This window comes from Elephas maximus, chromosome 2 (genome assembly GCF_024166365.1).
Source record: "Elephas maximus indicus isolate mEleMax1 chromosome 2, mEleMax1 primary haplotype, whole genome shotgun sequence".
NCBI classification, from domain to species: domain Eukaryota; kingdom Metazoa; phylum Chordata; class Mammalia; order Proboscidea; family Elephantidae; genus Elephas; species Elephas maximus.
In genome coordinates, this window is record NC_064820.1 from 228,672,031 (window position 1) to 228,690,377 (window position 18,347).

The following is an 18,347-nucleotide window of genomic DNA, read 5'->3' on the forward strand; positions in this document are numbered from 1 at the left end:
GGAAGGTGGTATTACCCCAATAGGGTCCATGCCCTGGAGCAGCCGAGCCAATGAAACATACTCCAAGTCAGAAAGAGTGAGAAAGTTTATTCAGGAGATGTGTACATCACCAGGAACCCGGCAGCAACACAGGATGTCTCTGTGGAGTTCCCAAGAGCAATTCTACATTAGAGCTTATACAGAATCTCACAAGGATTAGAAGTGTCTCTGTGGCCCGCAGAGGGCATAGCTGGAGGAATTATGTATTACAAGATAGTGACAAAAGACTTTTCTTTATCAGACTAAAGACATACATGTCAGACACCTGGGCTCTAATTTCTATGTAGGGGGTTGAAAGTCACAGGTGGTCATATAGAATAAAACAAAGTTATTTGCATCAGACTAAAGCAAAGAACAAAGTCTTTAACACTAGGTCAAAACGAAGTCTTTAACAGAGGTATGAGAAGGAGGAGGCAGGCAGAGCAAAGAGAGCTTACAGGTTCATCACAGCGTTAGTTATGTTAAGCTCTCAGTCACTCATTTTGAAAAAGGAGAAGACGTGCTGGGGGGTATTAGGGTCACAGTGGGATAGGGTGAATCCCCCAGCCTGCCGAGTCCCCAGCACTGCCTGCTGGTTCCTCCATGGAGAGGCAGGGGCAGGCAAAGTTCATCCAGAGGAGGGCACTTGGCTAAGAGTCTGGGCAATAGGTGGGTGGCCCAGGGAGAAAATGAGGGGGCAGGGACACCCCCACCTTGGTCAGGTGTTGGTGATCAGTGAAAGGCCAGCACTGAGGCCCAGGAGTGGCAGCAGGGGAGGTGAGGGCCCCCAAAGTGTCTCTATGGTTGAGAATGGTGGCCGGGTGGTTTGGGCAGCTTTTAGGGTCGTCTTTTCTGGAGTCGGCGTTCTTCCAGGGTCGGTTCAGGCCTCTGTGTGGGGTCCAGGGGTCACAGTGGGGGTTGGGTCTTCCTAGATCTTCCCCCAGTGGGGGGAGATCCTGAGCTCCCCCAGCCTCCAGCCTTCGTCCCGTCCCACTGGGTTACACGTGGTGGGGGAGGGAAAGGTGGGCTGAGAGTAGTTGCAGGGGTCCTTGGAGAGGAAGATCCGAGTCCACAGGAAGCGACTTGCCCAGTCCCCTGGCCCACCTAGGTCTCTCTCCCATCCCTGTGGTGCAGTGCCTAAGGAACGCCTACAACCCAGGAGTGTAAAGGGACCACGCCACTTGCCACTTAGCCCGTTCGAGGCAGGGGTCTTTGGGTGTGAATCAGACCCCACGGCCAGGCGTCTCCGGGAGGCTTCAACCCACTCCCTGGCGTCCTTGGCCGTCTCCTCTCGCCGCCGAGCGGGACTCAGTGACGCAGCGCGCAGGGCCGGCAAGGCGAGGAAGCGCGGGGCGCGGGCGCGCGGGGCTGCGGCAGAGGGCTGGCCGCCGGCGGAGATGCAGGGGGTCCCGCGGGGCCAGGACCGCCGTCCTGCTGAGCGCGGCCCGAGTGACAGCAGCGCCGGGGGGCCTCAGAGCAGGTATGTGCCCGCGGGGTGCGGGGCGCGGCGGGTCGGGGCGCGGGCCTGTTTGCGGGTAGATCCGCGTGCTGGATCCAGGCACTAGCGGAGCGCTGGCAGCAGTACAGGGCGGACCAGGGCACCGGCGCTGCGGCGGGACCGGGAGCGGTCTGCAGTCAAAGGCTGTCACCCGCTTGTCGCGACCCTGTCCGGACGGAGTGGGGGTGGGGAGGGAGAAGGAGCACTCCGGATCCTCCACACCAGACACAGGGTCTACTCTGGTGGCCTGGCATCTCTGTGGACCCATCACCCGCGAAAGCTATTTATACTCAGCAGAGCGCCCTTCCATTAGTGTTTGGAGACTGCTCGGCAACCTCGGGGAGAGCAGGAGCCCTTCCAGGGTTTTCTGTGAGAGAGCAGAGGGGACTCACTGTCCCTGTCACCCGGCTCGTGTGCTGAGCGGCTCAGGGCTCTCTAAGCCCCCACATATAAAGCCGGCCTTTGTATCTCCTGGCCAAACTGTAGGGCTGCGGATGGGTGAATGGCTGGCTAACAGAAAGGACCCGAGGAGCCGTACCGCCAGGGTTGACCCCATGGTCCTGTGTACACCGGGTACCCTGGAAATCATGCTCGGCGTTTTCTTCTACTTGGCCTTTGTTTCTCTTCCCGTGGGTAAGTGGTGGAGAGGGGGCTCCACCAAGGGGTTCAGTCTTTCCACCTGCTTTCCCCGGATGGAGGGTAAGGGAAGGGGGCAAACTGAGCTCCTGCTCTGTGGCTAAACCAGGATGTGTAAATGTCTTGCCTCACCACCTGTGCTGCCCTACCATGGCCCAGCAGCCTCCTCTCCTCTCCAAGATTGCTCAATGCAGAACTTAGATCTGGAAATTCCCCCACATTCGGCCTGCCCCCTGTATCACAGCAAAGTCCAGTCCTCTGAGGGTGCCCCAAGCTAAATTCCCCTTACAGACATGTGTTTGTGTGGCTGAGGATCCAGGTTAAGTGCTGTCGGATTCTACCGATCTATCTATCTGTCTGCCTATCTGTCTATCTGCCTATCTATCTATCTATCTGCCTATCTATCTATCTGCCTATCTATCTGCCTATCTATCTGCCTATCTATCTGCCTATCTGCCTATCTGCCTATCTATCTATCTATCTGTCTATCTGTCTATCTGTCTGTCTATCTGTCTATCTGTCTATCTGTCTATCTATCTAATCTGTCTATCTGTCTATCTGTCTTTCTGCCTATCTATCTATCTATCTATCTATCTATCTATCTATCTATCTATCTATCTATCTATCTATCTATCTATCTATCTATCTATCTATCTATCTATCTATCTATCTATCTATCTATCTATCTATCTATCTATCTATCTATCTATCTATCTATCTATCTATCTATCTATCTATCTATCTATCTATCTATCTATCTATCTATCTATCTATCTATCTACCTACCTACCTACCTACCTACCTACCTACCTACCTACCTACCTACCTACCTACCTACCTACCTACCTACCTACCTACCTACCTACCTACCTACCTACCTACCTATCTATCTATCTATCTATCTATCTATCTATCTATCTATCTATCTATCTATCTATCTATCTATCTATCTATCTATCTATCTATCTATCTATCTATCTATCTATCTATCTATCTATCTATCTATCTATCTATCTATCTATCTATCTATCTATCTATCATCTATCATTTCTCTCTCTCTCTCCATCCATCCATCCATCCATCCATCCATCCATCCATCCATCCATCCATCCATCCATCCATCCATCCATCCATCCATCCATCATCTATTCATCTGTCTACCTATCTGTCTTCTTTGAAGCCCATTTGCTTCCAGAATGTCCTCAACACACACCCCTAAGCATGTTACTTAATGAGAATTCTAGCTATAAATTCGGGCAGCCAAAATTGCTTTCAGGTGATATGTGAAGAAAACAATTGAGCACATGATTTGGGGAGAAGAACCCCAGAGGAGGTTGGACGGAGGACTTGGTAGGTCTTTGTCAGCCTGGGTTCCAGGGCTCTCCCAGGGTGCCTACAGTGGCACCCATTCCTGTTGGGGAGGAGGAGGGGTGGAGAGGGGAGGGAGGGTTGTGCCAGTGACCCCCAGGCAGTGGGCATCGCAGTGTTTACAACCCAGCTCCTGGCCCCATCCTGCAGCTCTGGCCCAGTGGGGTGGGTGGGCAGAGTGGTCTTTGACATCTCCCAGAGGTCTGTTTGCAGCCGAGATTTGAGAACAACTGCCTAAGTCCCTAAGGAGTGTGCTGAGAGGGGTAACTGTCCCCGAAAAGTGCAAAGCGGAGGAAAGCTCTTCACAGTTGCTGATGGTGAGGTTCTTGGGGCTCACCATTCTGTTCTGGTCCCACTGTTGGGTGTCCCAGTCTGTGCAGAGCCTGGGCCCTGGTTGGGTGGCTGGCAGGTGGTCTGCTGTGAGGCAGGTGAGCTGCTGCCCAGGAGTACAGGGTTGTGTAAAGGCCTCCGGTGGCAGCACTGGGCAAGGACTCCCAGCCAACACGGGTTGCCATTGCCTTCATGTGTGGGATCTTAGACCCCTATTCCAAGCAGGGTTGGGAGGCCTGGGAATGAACATGGCTGGAGGGAAGGTGCTGAGCAGTGAGGGATTGTGGGAGGGGATGGTGCTTTGCCTGAACAGTGAGTTTTGATGGGCGGGTCAGCCCAACCCTGAGCTGAGTGGCCGTGAGAGGGCTGATCAGATAGGCAAGGTAAGGGCAAGGCCATGTCCTTCTTGGCCCCTGCCGACTGCCCCACACCAGCCCAGAGCAGTTGGCACTGCCACGCAATGGCTGTGAACCGAAGAAGGATGAGTGGGCAAAGAAAAGGCCTGTCCATCCGGGACTGACATGTGTGTTGGAGGCTGACAGGGCCAGAAGAAAGATCTCAGGGTGGCAGAGGGAGGTGAGACTTTGGGATCCATTCCTCCCCTGCCCCCTCACTCCCAGCCTTCCACTTCATAGCCTGGATGAATTTCCTGGGGCTGCCATAACAAAATACCACAAACTGGAGGCTTAAAACAACATGCATTTATTGTTTCACAGTTCTGGAGGCCAGAAGTCCAAATTCAGGGTGCCAGCAGGACCAGGCTCTTTCCAAAGGCTCTATGGGAAGGTCCTTCCCTGTCTCTCCCAGCTTCCAGTGGTCCCACAGGCGTTCCTTTGCTTGTGGCTGCAAATCTGCCTTCTCAGCCTGTCTTGGTGTCCTCCTTCTGTCTGTCTGTCTCTGTCTCTTCTCTTTTACAAGGACATCACTCATAGAGAATCGGACCCACTCTGCTCCAGTATGACTTTATGTTAACTTAACTAATTACATATGCAAATGCCCTATTTCCAAACAAGATCATTGTCTTAGTCACCTAGCGCTGCTATAACAGAGATACCACAAGTAGAGGGCTTTAACAAAGAGAAGTTTATTTTCTCACAGTAAAGTAGGCTAAAAGTCCAAATTCAGGGCATCAGCTCCAGGGGAAGTCTTTCTCTCTCTGTCAGCCTTCTCATCAATGTTCCCCCGGACTAGGAGCTTCTTCCCACAGGGACCTTGGGTCCAAAGAATGCACTCTGCTCCTGGCACTGCTTTCTTGGTGGTATGAGGTCCCTGTTCTTTGCTTGCTTCCCTTTCCTTTTATCTCTTGAGAGGTAAAAGGTGGGGCAGGCCACGTGTCGGGGAAACTCTGTTTACCTTGAATCAGGGATGTGACCTGGGTACGAGTGGTATTACAATCCCACCCTAACCCTTTTAAACATAAAATTATAATCACAAAATGGAGGACAAGCACAGGGTGCTGGAAATCATGGCCTGACCAAGTTAATACACACAATTTGGGGGGGACATAATTCAATCCAAGACAACCACCTTCACAGGTATGGGAGTTAGGGATGAAACGTATCTTTGGGGGGGACACAGTTCAACACATCATACTCCCATTTAAGCCTCAGAGCAAGAAGGCATGGCCTTCTCCAGGCATAAAAACGTGGGTGTTGTGGGGGCTCCATGGAACACCTGTGGGGCTGACCACTGCTTCTTTTTCCCATTTGTAAAATGAGGAAAATTGTGCCAGCTTCCTACTGTGGCCTGAGTGATGAGAGCCACATCGGAGCCAGGAGGAAAGTCTTTGAGAAAATAGGACCTGCTCCATTTATTCCATTTAGCAGGCTCGTCCGTCTCCAGGAGCCGGGCGCAGCAGTGCTTGCTGAAACCCACTTTGCGGCCAGTGGAAGCACTTTGCTTTTTTCTTTCTGAGAATCGGGAGAAGGGAAGCAATGTTAGCAGAAATGGAGACGGTAGCTGTCACTTGAACACCAGCAGCACGTGATATGATTCTGCAGCGATTTTATGTTTCATGCCCTGCAGGGTGGCTTCATGGCCTGCTGCTGGGAGGATGCTGGGGGGTGGGGAGGGGGGATGTGAGCTCTTTCTTAACTCTTTGCAGCTGTGGCTTTGAGAAGGAAGCTGGGAGCTTTTAGTCTAGGTCTGTGGACTCCCACATAGAGAATTCCTCTGGCCCCTTACGGTGACCTCAGGTTGTCACCCTTGTTGACGGATGTTGGGACCCCAGTGTGTGTGGGTTCTACCCAACAAGAAGGAGCCTGACTGGGCAGAATTCAGGCAGTAAGTGAAAGGTGGGGACCGAGAAGGCTGAAGGCTCCGAGAGAGGATACCCACGGGGTTCTGAGAAGTGTGGGCACGGGGTGTGGATTTCTGAAAGAGGCCATCTTATCTGGGATATTGTGATTCTGCAGGGCCCTGACCTGGTCTCTCATGGCAGTCACTTCCGAGCACTGTCGCACCCCACCAGATCAGCAGCAGGAGTGGCTCTGAGAGACACAGGTCAGATTCAGAAAAAAAAAAAAAAAAAAGAGGCTGAAAAAGCCAGGTTGGTCAGACAAAGCTTTATTAGGGAACTTAAATATAGATGTCGGGGACAAGATTCCCACAATGGACAACGAAGCATCGAGTGTCACCCAGGTAGAGGAATGCACATGGCTGTGCCGGTGGGGAGCTTATATACTGAATACGTGCAAGGATATGTGCAAGGGGCTTAGGAAAAATCATGTCTAATCTATGATGGGTAGAGTTGTTTGTGTACTAGTTAATGGATTCCAGTTGACGTTACCATGAAGTCAGGTATTTGGTGTATTTTTCCTGGCCCAGGTCACTGCCCAGTAAGGTGCTCTGGTTCTCTCCCAGAGTCCTTTGTGGGCAGGATCTATGTTGTATTGTTCATGACCCTCTCACAGCACCCAGGACCGTCCCCCAGGGGAGGGCCATGGGAGTTCACAGGGGTCTGTGAGCTAGGCCAGCATCTCAGTCCCCTCGGTGTTCAGAGCTGCGTGAGCTCAGACCAGGGCCTTCTTCTGGACCAGAGAGCTCTGAGGCTGAGGCCAGCTGTGAGGCCAGGAGGGTGGGGCCAGGGCCTGCAGGCAGAGGGAGCTGGTTGAACATCCTGCCAGTGCTTCTGGCACTGCTGGGGTGAGGTGACTGCCCAGGGCCAGGATTAGGGAGGGAGGGAGGTCACAAGAAGTCAGCTGGAGAGCACCTTCAAGACCCTGCAGGATTCTGGAGAGCCCACGGCAGGACCGGCCTGCAGGAGCACGTGAAGGTCCCCTATATGGGTGTGGGGGCTGCATTGCCATAGCGGCTAGAGGCAAGGCTCTGTCCCTTCTCTGCCCTGTGCCCTCCACACCCTCAAAGGGCCTGCAGTGGCAGGAAGAGGCAGAGGGTGGGGAGCGAGAATGAGCCCCTTTCCTGGTGGGTCCCCAACCACAGTCCAGCATGGGTTGGAGGAGGGCACAGCTTTGCTTCAGAGGGAGTAACAGTGACATTAGGCTGGATGAGGCAGTGCCCAAGAGAGAGTTCGTTGCCCAACAGGACTGTTCTCTTCGTGAGGGATAACGGGAAGCCCCGGTCAGGGAAAGTGTTTGGAGCCCCACTAGGTGGGCCTTTGTGCCCACCTGAGTCTCAGCAGCTGTACTCAGGTGTGGAGTGGAGACCTGAGACTGGGGTTTCCATCGAGTCAGGGGCAAGCAGCTGTACAGCCAGGACTTCTGCCCCAGGTCCGGTTCCCCCTTAGAGACTTGGGAGGCTGTCTGCCCCTCCCATGTCATGTCCTCACTGACTTGGCAGCCCTGAGTACCTGTGGAGCTAGCCTGGTGCTGGGCACTACAGGTTCCATAGTCACTGTCTGAGGACCCGGTCTCCACTTTGTCCTTACCCTTCCCCACACCATGTGCTGGGATACCCAATGCCCAGGGGGCCTCACCTGCCTGGTCTGTGGCTCCCCAGCCAGCCTGGTGTTGGTGGCGGGGCCCAGGGAGCCCAGGGACCACCCTCTCACCTGTCACCAAGAAGAGCAACTGCAAGTGGGAGGAGAGAAGGGCCACGGCCAAAGACCACTTCCTCATTTTTCTCTGATCTATCCCAGCAACCCCGCCATGCTGTGTTAGTGGAACCTCACACTCAGCAAGCTAGAGGAAAGTCTGTCCTGACAGTGGAGGCAGTGGCCCGGCTGGAGCTAGGACAGCCGGGATGGAGCCCTCAAGCCCAAGGAAGCTGGGCCGTATGCAGGAGGATGGCTTCGAGCTGCAGCCCAGGAGGACCACTGACCGGGGGCTGGTCTCCAACCTCCGGCGCAGCACCAGCAGCCTCTTCAAGAGCAGGAGGCTGCAGTCCACCTTTGGCAACAGTGAAAAGGTAGGCTCCCCCTTCCCGGCCGTGCCCGCCTGGAGTTGGCCTCCATGGCTGCAGGGGCATCAAAAGGGTCAAGGTCAGCCTTGCGTGGCCACCTGGGGGCATGCGTCACACCTGGGCAGAATGTGCTGTCCTGAAGTATCCAGTCCAGAAATGCCCTTCCGGAGCAGAGAGTTGAAGAGGGTAACAAATAGCTAGATCTGTTCCCCTGTGCGGGTTACGCCATCCTTGCAAATCCTCCGTCTGATTGAGAAAGTGCTGGCCAAGCCACGAAGTCCTGGGCTGGCCTCATGGAAGTCATACCCCCTTCACCAGCTTGCACAACAATTTCACATCCTTAATTTCATTGGGACAGTCCTGGGTAAAGCCTGAAGTCCTGGGCTGGTCTGACCCAAGCCCTTGATAAAAATGGATCAGATGAGCGTATTCAAATCTCACAGTTGCCTGGTATGAGTAGGCAGAAAAACCAACCAAACTGGTTGCCCTTGAGTTGATCCTGACTCATGGTGACCCCATGTGTGTCAGAGTAGAACTGTGCTCCATAGGGTTTTCAATGGCTGATTTTTTGGAAATAGATTGCCAGGCGTTCCTTCTGAGGCGTTTCTGGGTAGACACAGACCTCCAACCTTTTGGCTGGCAGCCAAAAACACTTTAACCCAGAGGGGTGTCTTACCCTTTACTTAACTACTGTGGAAATTTCTGCCTGCCATCCCGCAAGGAGGAAAGGCAGTATACAAACCTTTAGGTCACTCCGCTGTTCCTGGGGAATGTGATGTGGATGTATGAACTGTGAAGTCCACTGCAAATGCAAATCGTGCTCAAGGGAAGATGATTTTATAGGTTTGTCCCTCTCTCGGCTCCATACCTGAGAGCCTTTTTAGGCAAGGGTGATTTTAACCTTCAGGCTGGTAATAGATTATCTAGATCTCACTTCTCCAAACAAAAATCTTATTCATGCTTGTCGAGAGGCCAGTGCTAAGAAAGACGCAGGATCTGTGCTTTTGAGTATTAGTGGTTTCGCTGTGTGAGGATCTCAGAGTGCCCTTTTTACCCTCAGCAAGAAAATCTCAGTTCATGGATTCCTGAAAATATCATGAAGAAAGAATGTGTGTATTTTGTCGAAAGCTCCAAAATGTCAGATGCTGGGTAAGTGTTTTTAAGGTTCCCTCCCCTTCAGCTTTGTCTTCTTTCTTCCGTGCCCGGGGGGACTCTGCACAGATAAGGATGACCAAAGCCCTGGCAGAGGGTCCATACTGCTCTTGCTGTTAGCTGCTACACAGCCGGACCTCAACTCACGGCGACCCCGTGCACAATGGAACAACATGCTGCCTAGGCCTGCGTCACACAGTTGTGGGCCATCGGCTGATTTTTGGAAGCAGACCACCAAGTATTTCTTCTTAGTCTTAGTCTGGAAGCTCTGCTGAAACCTGTTCAGCGTCATAGCAACACACCAAGCCTCCAGTGACAGATGGGTGGTGCCTGTGTGTGAGATGCATTGGCCGGGATTGAACCTGGGCCTCCTGCTTGGAAGGCGAGAGTTCTACCACTGAACCACCATGGCCGTGGGTCCACACTAAGGACTCCTTACGTCTGCATAAGGTTGAGGCCTTAAAGCACTTCCGTCCATCCCCGTGAGCCTCTGTGAGGGATGTGTTTCACCTCCCCCTGCCTCAGATGAGGAAACTGAGGTGTTTAAAGTTTAAATGACTTGTCTAGGGTTACAATATGGCACCTATGCGATGATGCTTGGACTTGAACCTAGTGACCAGGGCACCATCTTCCATGCCTCTAGGATGCTGCCCCTCTGGAAAAGTGTTGAGATCAAGTTGCTGGAGGGGATCTTAGGGGAAGCCCTTGTACTAATGGGACGTCGAGGTCCAGGAAGTGGCTCTGAATTGCCCCACAGCCCACCATGGTGCTTTGCCTTCCCTAGACCCCCGAGCCCATTGTGTGTGGCTGCCAAGCCTGCCCACAAGGGCAGAAGTGGCTGCTTTGTTTCTGAGTGACTGGACACGGCCCTCCCGGGCTGTGGGCTCCAGTGGGGGCTATCCACCAGTGGATTCAAACTGCAACTTTTAAGTTGGTAGAGAAAAGGTTGGCAGTTCGTATCCACCAGCTGCTCTTTGGAAACCCCGTGGAGCAATTCTACTCTGTCCTGTAGGGTTGCAGCTGCCCTTTGAAATCTTCTGTTTAGCTCTTTTATTTCATCATTTCTTCTGTTTGCTTTAGCAAGTTTCAGAGTCCCTTCTGACATACATTTTGGTCTTTTCTTTCTTTCTTTCTTGTCTTTTTAATGTTCTTTTGCTTTCTTCACATATTATGTCCATACTTAACTCGTCTGGCTGCTCTCCAGACTCATGAGATGGTCTCCAGACTCAGATAGGATATACTCAAAGTTGTATTCTGGCTCTCGTGGACTTGTTTTAATTTTCTTCAGCTTCAGCTTGAACTTACGTATGAGCAGTGGATGGTCTGTTCCACAGTCGGCCCCTGGCCTTGTTCTGACTGATGATATTGAGCTTCTCCATTGTTTCTTTCCACACATGTAGTCGATTTGACTCCTGCGTGTTCCATCTGGTAAAGTCTATGTGTATACTTGCCATTTATGTTGTTGAAAATGGTATTTGCAATGAATAAACCATTGGTCTTGCAATATCCTTTCATGTGATCTCTGGCGACATTTCTATCACCATGGCGGTATTTTCGAAATACTGCTCCTTTTTCTTTGTTTCCAGCTTTTGCATTTTAATCACCTGTATTTATCAATGCATCTTGATTGCATATTTGATCAATTTCACACTGCAGAAGTTGGTAAAAAACCTTCCATTTCCTCATCTTTGGCATTAGTGATTGGTGTATAAATTTGAATAACATTCATATTAACTGGTCTTCCTTGTAGGCATATGGACATGATCCTATCACCGACTGCGTTATATTTCTGGGTACCCAGAACCGATCTTTAAAAGTTCTTTTTGACGATCAATGCAACACCATCCTCTTTGAGTTGTCATTCCCGGCGTAGGAGACTGTATGATTGTCTGATTCACAATGGCCAATGCCAGTCCATTTCAGCTCACTGATGCCGAGAATATTGATCTTTACGTGTTCCATTTCATTTTCAACGACTTGAAAATTTCCTGGATTCACACTTCCTATATTCTATGTTCCTATTATTAATGGATGTTTGCACCTATTTCTTCTCATTTTGAGTCTTGTCACATCAGCAAATGAAGGTGCCAAAAGCTTGACTCCATCTACATCATTACGGTCGACTCCTCTTTACAGAACCCTGGTGGTGCAGTGGTTAAGCAATTTGCTGCTAACCAAAAGGTTGGCAGTTCAAATCCACCAGCTGCTCCTTGGAAACCTCGTGGGGCAGGCAGTTCTACTCTGTCCTATAGAGTTGCTATGAGTAGGAATCGATTCAACGGCAATGAGTTTTTTTTTTTTCCTCCTTTGAGGAGGCAGCTCTTTCCTAGTCGTATTTTGAGTGCCTTCCACCCTGAGGGGCTCATCTTCTGGCACTATATCTGAGAGTTTTCCACTGCCGTTTGTAAGGTTTTCACTGGCTAATTTTTTTCAGAAATAGATTGCCAGGTCCTTCTTCCTAGTCTGTCTTAGTTTGGAAGCTCAGCTGAAACTTGTCCACCAAGGGTGGCCCTGCTGGTATTTGAAATACTGGTGGCAAGTCAGATGGCAGGCTGCCGGCTCCTGTCCCAAGGACTGGAGGTCAGAGGATGACGAGTCAGATACATGATCCAGAGACGGCGAGCTCTGCTAGAACATCTATATATAATGGATGCAGGCCACACTTCCAAGGAAACTCTGCCTTCAGCTGATTGGCTGCTCATCCAAAAAAACCAAGCCCAGTGCTGTCGAGTAGATTCCGACTCATAGTGACCCTATAGGACAGAGTAGAGCTGCCCCATAGAGTTTCCAAGGAGTGCCTGGCGGATTCGAACTGCTGTCCCCTTGGTTAGCAGCCGCAGCACTTAACCACTATGCCACCAGGGTTTCCTTGGCCGCTCATAGCAGATCACAAAATGGAGGATGATTACATGAGAATTATGGCCTAACCAAGATGACACATAACCTTAACCATCACACCCTCCTTGACCACAATCCTATACCATGAAATAATCTTTCCTTCTTGTATAGTTATCTTTTTTTTTTTTTTTTAACCCAGTTGTCAACTGTAATTGTATGGTTCTGTGTTTCTCTTTATTGCTAGCTGCTGGACTCCTTGGGGACTGGGACCAAGGCTTGCTTATTTTGTTACTGCCTATTCGGTGCGCATAGTTGGCCTCTGATGCATATCTGTTGAATGAGTGAATGCTGAAAGAGGAACATCCTATGGGTGGGAAAGAGAAGAGGGTTATGACATGAAATCAGGTATGGATTATCAGAAGTGATAGTGTCATTTCCTAAGCTAGAGAGTTGTAGCCCTGCGTCCTGGGATATACTGAAAAGTACCCTCTCTTCACGCCACTAGCCTGGCTTCTCTTCTGATAAGAGCCTTTATTTCTCACTGAGTAATCCCAGGAACAGACCCCTCGCTAGAGAAAGTTGCCGCTGTGCTCCAGCCAACAGCGTCACAGCTGGTCTCCTCTAAGGGACTTGGTACCTGGTCAGAGTTTCTGGTTCAGGACAGGCTATTCCGACAAAGTACAGAAAGTGCTTTGTGTTGAGGTTTCCAGTTGAAGCTACTTGAAGACAGGCTTGTGATACATACCCTTTCAGCTATAGGAATTGTTGCCTTCACAAAAATGTTGCTGAATGTATGAGGTCATCTGGTTTCTGGTTGATTGGGGGTTGAGGACACCAATTAATTGTATTCCTTCTTCCCTTTGAATCCTGGACCAGTGGCGTCAGCAAGGATTGCGGGGACACAGGGAGGATTTGAGGACAACATGGGGCTTGCTACCCCTCTGCTACTTCTTCCTGCTTTGAAGTAATAGGGCTCAGGATGCATTTGGTTTAGAAACTTCCAGAGGCACCTTTATTACGATCAGGTTTAATGGGAGGAGCTGCTGCAGGGAGACGGCGGATGGAGCAGCATTTTAATCCAGATGTTAACTCTGAGTGTGTGTGTATGTGTGTGTTAATGTAAAGAACTATATATATAGGGGATTGACAGACACAACCCAGTGAAGGTTGGAAAAATAGATGAAAGCACCTAGAGATATTTTATTGTGAGTACATTACAATTTAGTTAATTAAAACAATTACCGTTTATGAACTATCGCTGTTTCCTAATTGCTGTTGTTAGCTACAGTCTGGTTGGCCCTGACTCATGGCGACCCCATGTACAATGGACTGAAACGTCACCTGGTCCTGCATCATGCCCATGATCAATTCTGGATCTGACTGTTGTGATCTGTAGGTTTTCGTTGGCTGATTTTTGGAAGTAAATCACCAGGCCCTTCTTCCTACTCTGTCTTAGGCCAGAAGCTCTGCTGAAGCCTGTTTAGCATCATAGCAACATGCGAGCCTCCACTGACAGATGAGCGGTGGCTGCGCTTGAGGTGCATTGTCTGGGAATTGAACCCAGGTATCCCACATGGAAGGCATGAATTCTACCAGGGAACCACCAGTGCCTCACAGTTCTTAACTTAGGGGTCTGTAAGGAGAAACTGGACAGGCATGCTTTGAGTTCATTGTAGTTGTGAGTCATTGTGCTCACAACCCCAGGAGCACCTTGTGGGTGCTCCACGAGAACAGGAAACATGAGGCATTTGAGGGGTCTTTTTCATGAGTGGTGAAAGGCAGGGCTAGAAGAGCCTGTGGACACTGAGTTCTGGCTGGTGGCAGGTCTCTTAACTGATCCCTGGTCCTCTGCATGGTTGGTTATTTTGTGCTAATTTTACAAATTATTTTCCACATAGAGCCTCATTTGACACTCAGAAATTTTTGCAGGATACAAGGGAATGTATTATTTTTCCCGTTTTAATTATTGAGAAATTGAAAGTCAGAAGCGCTCAAGGTCATACAGCTGATAAGTGGCAGAGAAACCCAAGTCTTTCTTACTCTGATAGTCTTTCGCCTATGTCATTGGCTCAGGTTCCCCTGGTTTTAAAATTTGATTTTTTTTTTCATCCGCATCTAGTCTTCTAGGTCATTTGTTTCTAGAAAAAAAAGTACAGAATCTAAAAATATTTATTGACTTCCAGTTAAACAAGGTATAAAGAACACATACATTTATCTCCTCTCTCGTGAAACCCCGATGAAATAGCAGTAAAGGAATTAAAAGGCTTCAGCTCACAAATACGAAGAAAATAAGAGAAGAGGTAACAGTTAAAAAGAGATGTGGTGGCATTTTTGCTAGAGGAAAATCAGCATACAGGGCAGGAATGCCCAGAGACGGGATTCTTCTCCTGTAGCATAACCAGGGGAGCCTAGCTGTGCGGGTAGGATGGTGGGAGCTTGCATCCTGCTAGCCCTGGGTCTGCAAGTTCCTGCTTTGAGCCTGCATTGTGTGCTGTTTTTTTTTCTTAACTTTTTATTTTGAAATAATTATAGATTTACAGGAAGTTGCAAAGATAGTATAGAGAGGTCCCGTGTACCCTTCACCAAGCTTCCAAAAGTAGTTACGCTTTGTACAACTCTAGTACAGTACCAAAACTAGCAATTAGAAATTGATACAATGTGTATATAGTTAGATATATATATTTTTAATTTATGATGGTAAAATATACATAACAAAAATTTGTATTTTAACCATTTTTAAGTGTGCAATTCAGTTCCATTAGTTACAGTCACAGCGTTATGAAACCATCGCCACTATTTCCAGAAGTTTCTCATCACTCCAGTACTTCTTAAGCATCAGCTCCCCATGTCTTCCCTCCCCCCCCAACCCTGGGTAACCGCTGAGAAACTTTTGCCTCTATGCATTTTCTGACTTATTTCATTCATCATAATGTTTCAAAGTTCATCCATGTCACAGCATGTATCAGAATTTCATTCGTTTTTATGGCTAAATAATATTCCGTTGAATGGACATACCCAATTTGTTTCTCCATTCATCTGTTGATGGACTTTTGGGTTGTTTCCACCTTTTGGCTATTGCGAATAGTGCCGCAGTGAACACTGGTGTACAAGTATCCGTTGGGGTCCTTGATTCAAGTCTTTGGGTACGTATCTAAGAGTGGAATTGCTGAATCATAATGGTAGTTCTATTCAACTTTCTGAGGAACTGCCAAACTGTTTTCCATAGTGGCCGTAACATTTTATGTTCCCACCAGCAATGCACGAGGGTTCCAATTTCTCCACATCCTTGCCAACACTTGTTATTCTATGTTTTTCTGGTAACAGTCATCCCGTTTTGTGTGAGGTGGTATCTCGTTGTGGTTTTGATTTGCATATCCTTAAGGACAAACGATGTTGAGTGTCTTTTCATGTGCTTATTGTCCATTTGTATATCTTCTTTGGAGAAATGTTTATTCAAGTCCTTTGCCCTTTTTTAAAAATTAGATTTTTCGTCCTTTTGTTGTTGAGTTGTAGGAGTTTCTTTATAAATACTGATATTAAACCCTTATTAGATATGTTTCCCAAATATTTTCTCCCATTTTGTAGCTTGTCTCTTTACTTTCTTAGTGAAGTTCTTTGATATAAAAAAGTTTTTAATTTTGATGAATTCCAATTTATCTATTTTTTTTCTTTTTTTGTTTTGTGCTTTTGGTGCCACATCTAATAATCTATTGTAAAAAACAAGGTCCTGAAGCTTTATCCCTACGCTTTCTTCTAAGAGTTCTGTGGTTTTAATTCTTTTTATATCATTTTGTTAAGTGTAGATTTGTGTAACTACGCCTGCCATCGATATATAGATATCTCTCTTGTGTTACCTCCCTGTAGACACATCCATTTTCTTTCCCTCACTGTCATTAGCCATTGGAAACCACTAATCTTTTATTTATCCCTGTAATTTTGTCTTTTGAGAATATTATATAAATGGAATCATACACTGTGATCTTTTGAGACTGGATTTTTCTCACTCAGTATAAAACCCACTGCTGTAGAGTCAATTCCGACTCATAGTGACCCTACAGGACAGAGTAGAACTGCCCCATATGCTTTCCAGGGTGTGCCTGGTGGATTCGAACTGCAGACCTTTTGGTTAAGAGCCGTGGCTCTTAACCACTGTGCCACCAGGGTTTCCTTACTCAGTATAATGGCTTTGAAATCCATCCAAGTTGTTGTGTGTATCAATAGTTCATTCCTTTTTATTGCTGAGTAGTCCATTTACTTTCAAACTATTTGTATAACTGTATTTAAGGTGAGTTTCTTATAGACAAAAAATAATTGGGTCATATTTTTTTAATCTACTTTGTTAATCTCTGACTTTCAATGGGTGTGTTTAGAACATTTACATTTAGTGTAATTATTCATATGTTAGGCTTAAGTCTTCCTTTTTATTTTTTCTGTTTTTATTTTTCCTAGCTTCTTGTGGATGATTTGAACATTTTTTAGAGTTCCATTTTGATTTATCTATAGTGTTGTTGCACGTATCTCTTTGTATAGCTGTTTTAATGGTTGCTGTAGGTATTACATTTTATGCACAAAAACTCGTGGCAGCCTACTGGTGTCTACCGGTGTTGAGGACTAAGGTGAGTCTGACCCAAGCCATGGTATTTTCAATTACCTCATATGCATGTGAAAGCTGGACAATGAATAAAGAAGACCAAAGAAGAATTGATGCCTTTGAATTATGGTGCTGGTGAAGAATACCATGGACTGCCAGAAAAACAAACAAATCTGTCTTGGAAGAAGTATCTCCAGTATACTCCTTAGAAGAAAGGATGGCGAGACTTCATCTCACATACTTTGGACATGTTATCAGGAGGGACAAATCACTGGAGAAGGACATCATGGTTGGTAAAGTAGAGGGTCAGCAAAAAAGAAGAAGACTTTCAACAAGATGGACTGACACAGCAGCTGGAACAATGAACTAAAACATAGGAACAATTGTGAGGATGGTATGGGACTGGGCACTGTTTCATTCTGTTGTACATAGGGTCATTATAAGTCATAACCGACTCAACAGTGACTAAGAACAAAAACAACACTACCACCTGGTGTTGACATTTTACCAGCGTGAGTGTAGAAACCTTACTTCTCTTTACATCCCTTTACCCTTTATAAGTGTCTTAAATATTTCCTCTACATACATTGAGAACCACATCAGACAATGTTATAATCTTTGCTTCAACTATCAAATATCGTTTAGAAAACTCAAGGAAAATTTGTTGTATTTACCCATATTTTTACTCTTTCCATTGTCCTTCCTTCCTAATGTTCCAAAATTCCTTCTTTTGTCATTTCATTTATGCTTTTTGTTATTGGGTGCCGTTGAGTTGATTTTGACTCATAGAGACCCCATGTGACAGACTACTACTGCCCCATAGGGTTTTCTTGGCTGTAATCTTTATGAAATGAGATTGTCAGATTTTTCTCCCACAGAGCAGCTGGGTGGATTTGACCCTCAGATTAGTAGATGAGTGCTCAGCCATTTACACAACCAAGGCTTCTTTCATTTTTGTCTAGAGAGCCTCCTTTATCCATTCTCTTAGGATAAAAAAGATAGGTCTGACAAATTCCCTTAGTTTTCCTTCATCTGAGAATGTCTCATCTTCCACTTTATTCCTGAAGGATATTTCTGCTGGATATAAAATTCTGGGTAGGTAGCTTTTTCTTTCAACATTTGAAAAATATCGTGCCACTTCTTTCTCGCCTTCATGTCTTCTGGTGAGAAACTTGCTGTTGTTCAAATTGCTTTTACCCTATAAGTAAGGTGTCGTTTCTTTCTCACTGCTTTCAAGATTTTTTCTTTGCCTTGAGTTTTCAGAGGTTTTACTATGATGTGTCTTGGTCCGCATTTCTTTGGATTTATCCTGTTTGTGTTCGCTCAGATTTATGAGTCTATGTTTTTATGTCTTCTTTTTAAAATTTGGAAAAATTCAACCATTATTCTTTGAATACTTTTTTAGCTTTCTCTTCTTCTGGGACTTGGATGACACGAATTTTAGAAGGCTTCTGTTTGCAGTTTTTCCCCTATAAGCTTTGGAGCTTTATTTGGCTTTAAAACTATTTCCATGTATTGATTTGGTAAAATTTAAGATTTTTTTTTTTAAAAAATAGC

General features: G+C 47.4%; 1 protein-coding gene across 3 annotated transcripts in view; it reads left to right on the plus strand.

The window, feature by feature from the left end:
• Positions 1-1,160: 1,160 nt before the first annotated feature.
• The window catches only part of TRPM2 (transient receptor potential cation channel subfamily M member 2), a 102,949-nt gene continuing 85,762 nt past the window's right edge, over positions 1,161-18,347 (plus strand). Inside the window, exons 1-4 of one of the 3 annotated variants that reach the window (XM_049875007.1) lie at positions 1,161-1,498; positions 2,003-2,149; positions 7,947-8,215; positions 9,270-9,358. In XM_049875007.1, the coding sequence (XP_049730964.1) occupies positions 8,051-8,215; positions 9,270-9,358 (254 nt within the window). In that variant the 5' untranslated portion in view covers positions 1,161-1,498; positions 2,003-2,149; positions 7,947-8,050. The remainder of the gene's footprint in view (positions 1,499-2,002; positions 2,150-7,946; positions 8,216-9,269; positions 9,359-18,347) is intronic. The other 2 variants (XM_049875005.1, XM_049875006.1) reach the window with 2 other exon arrangements.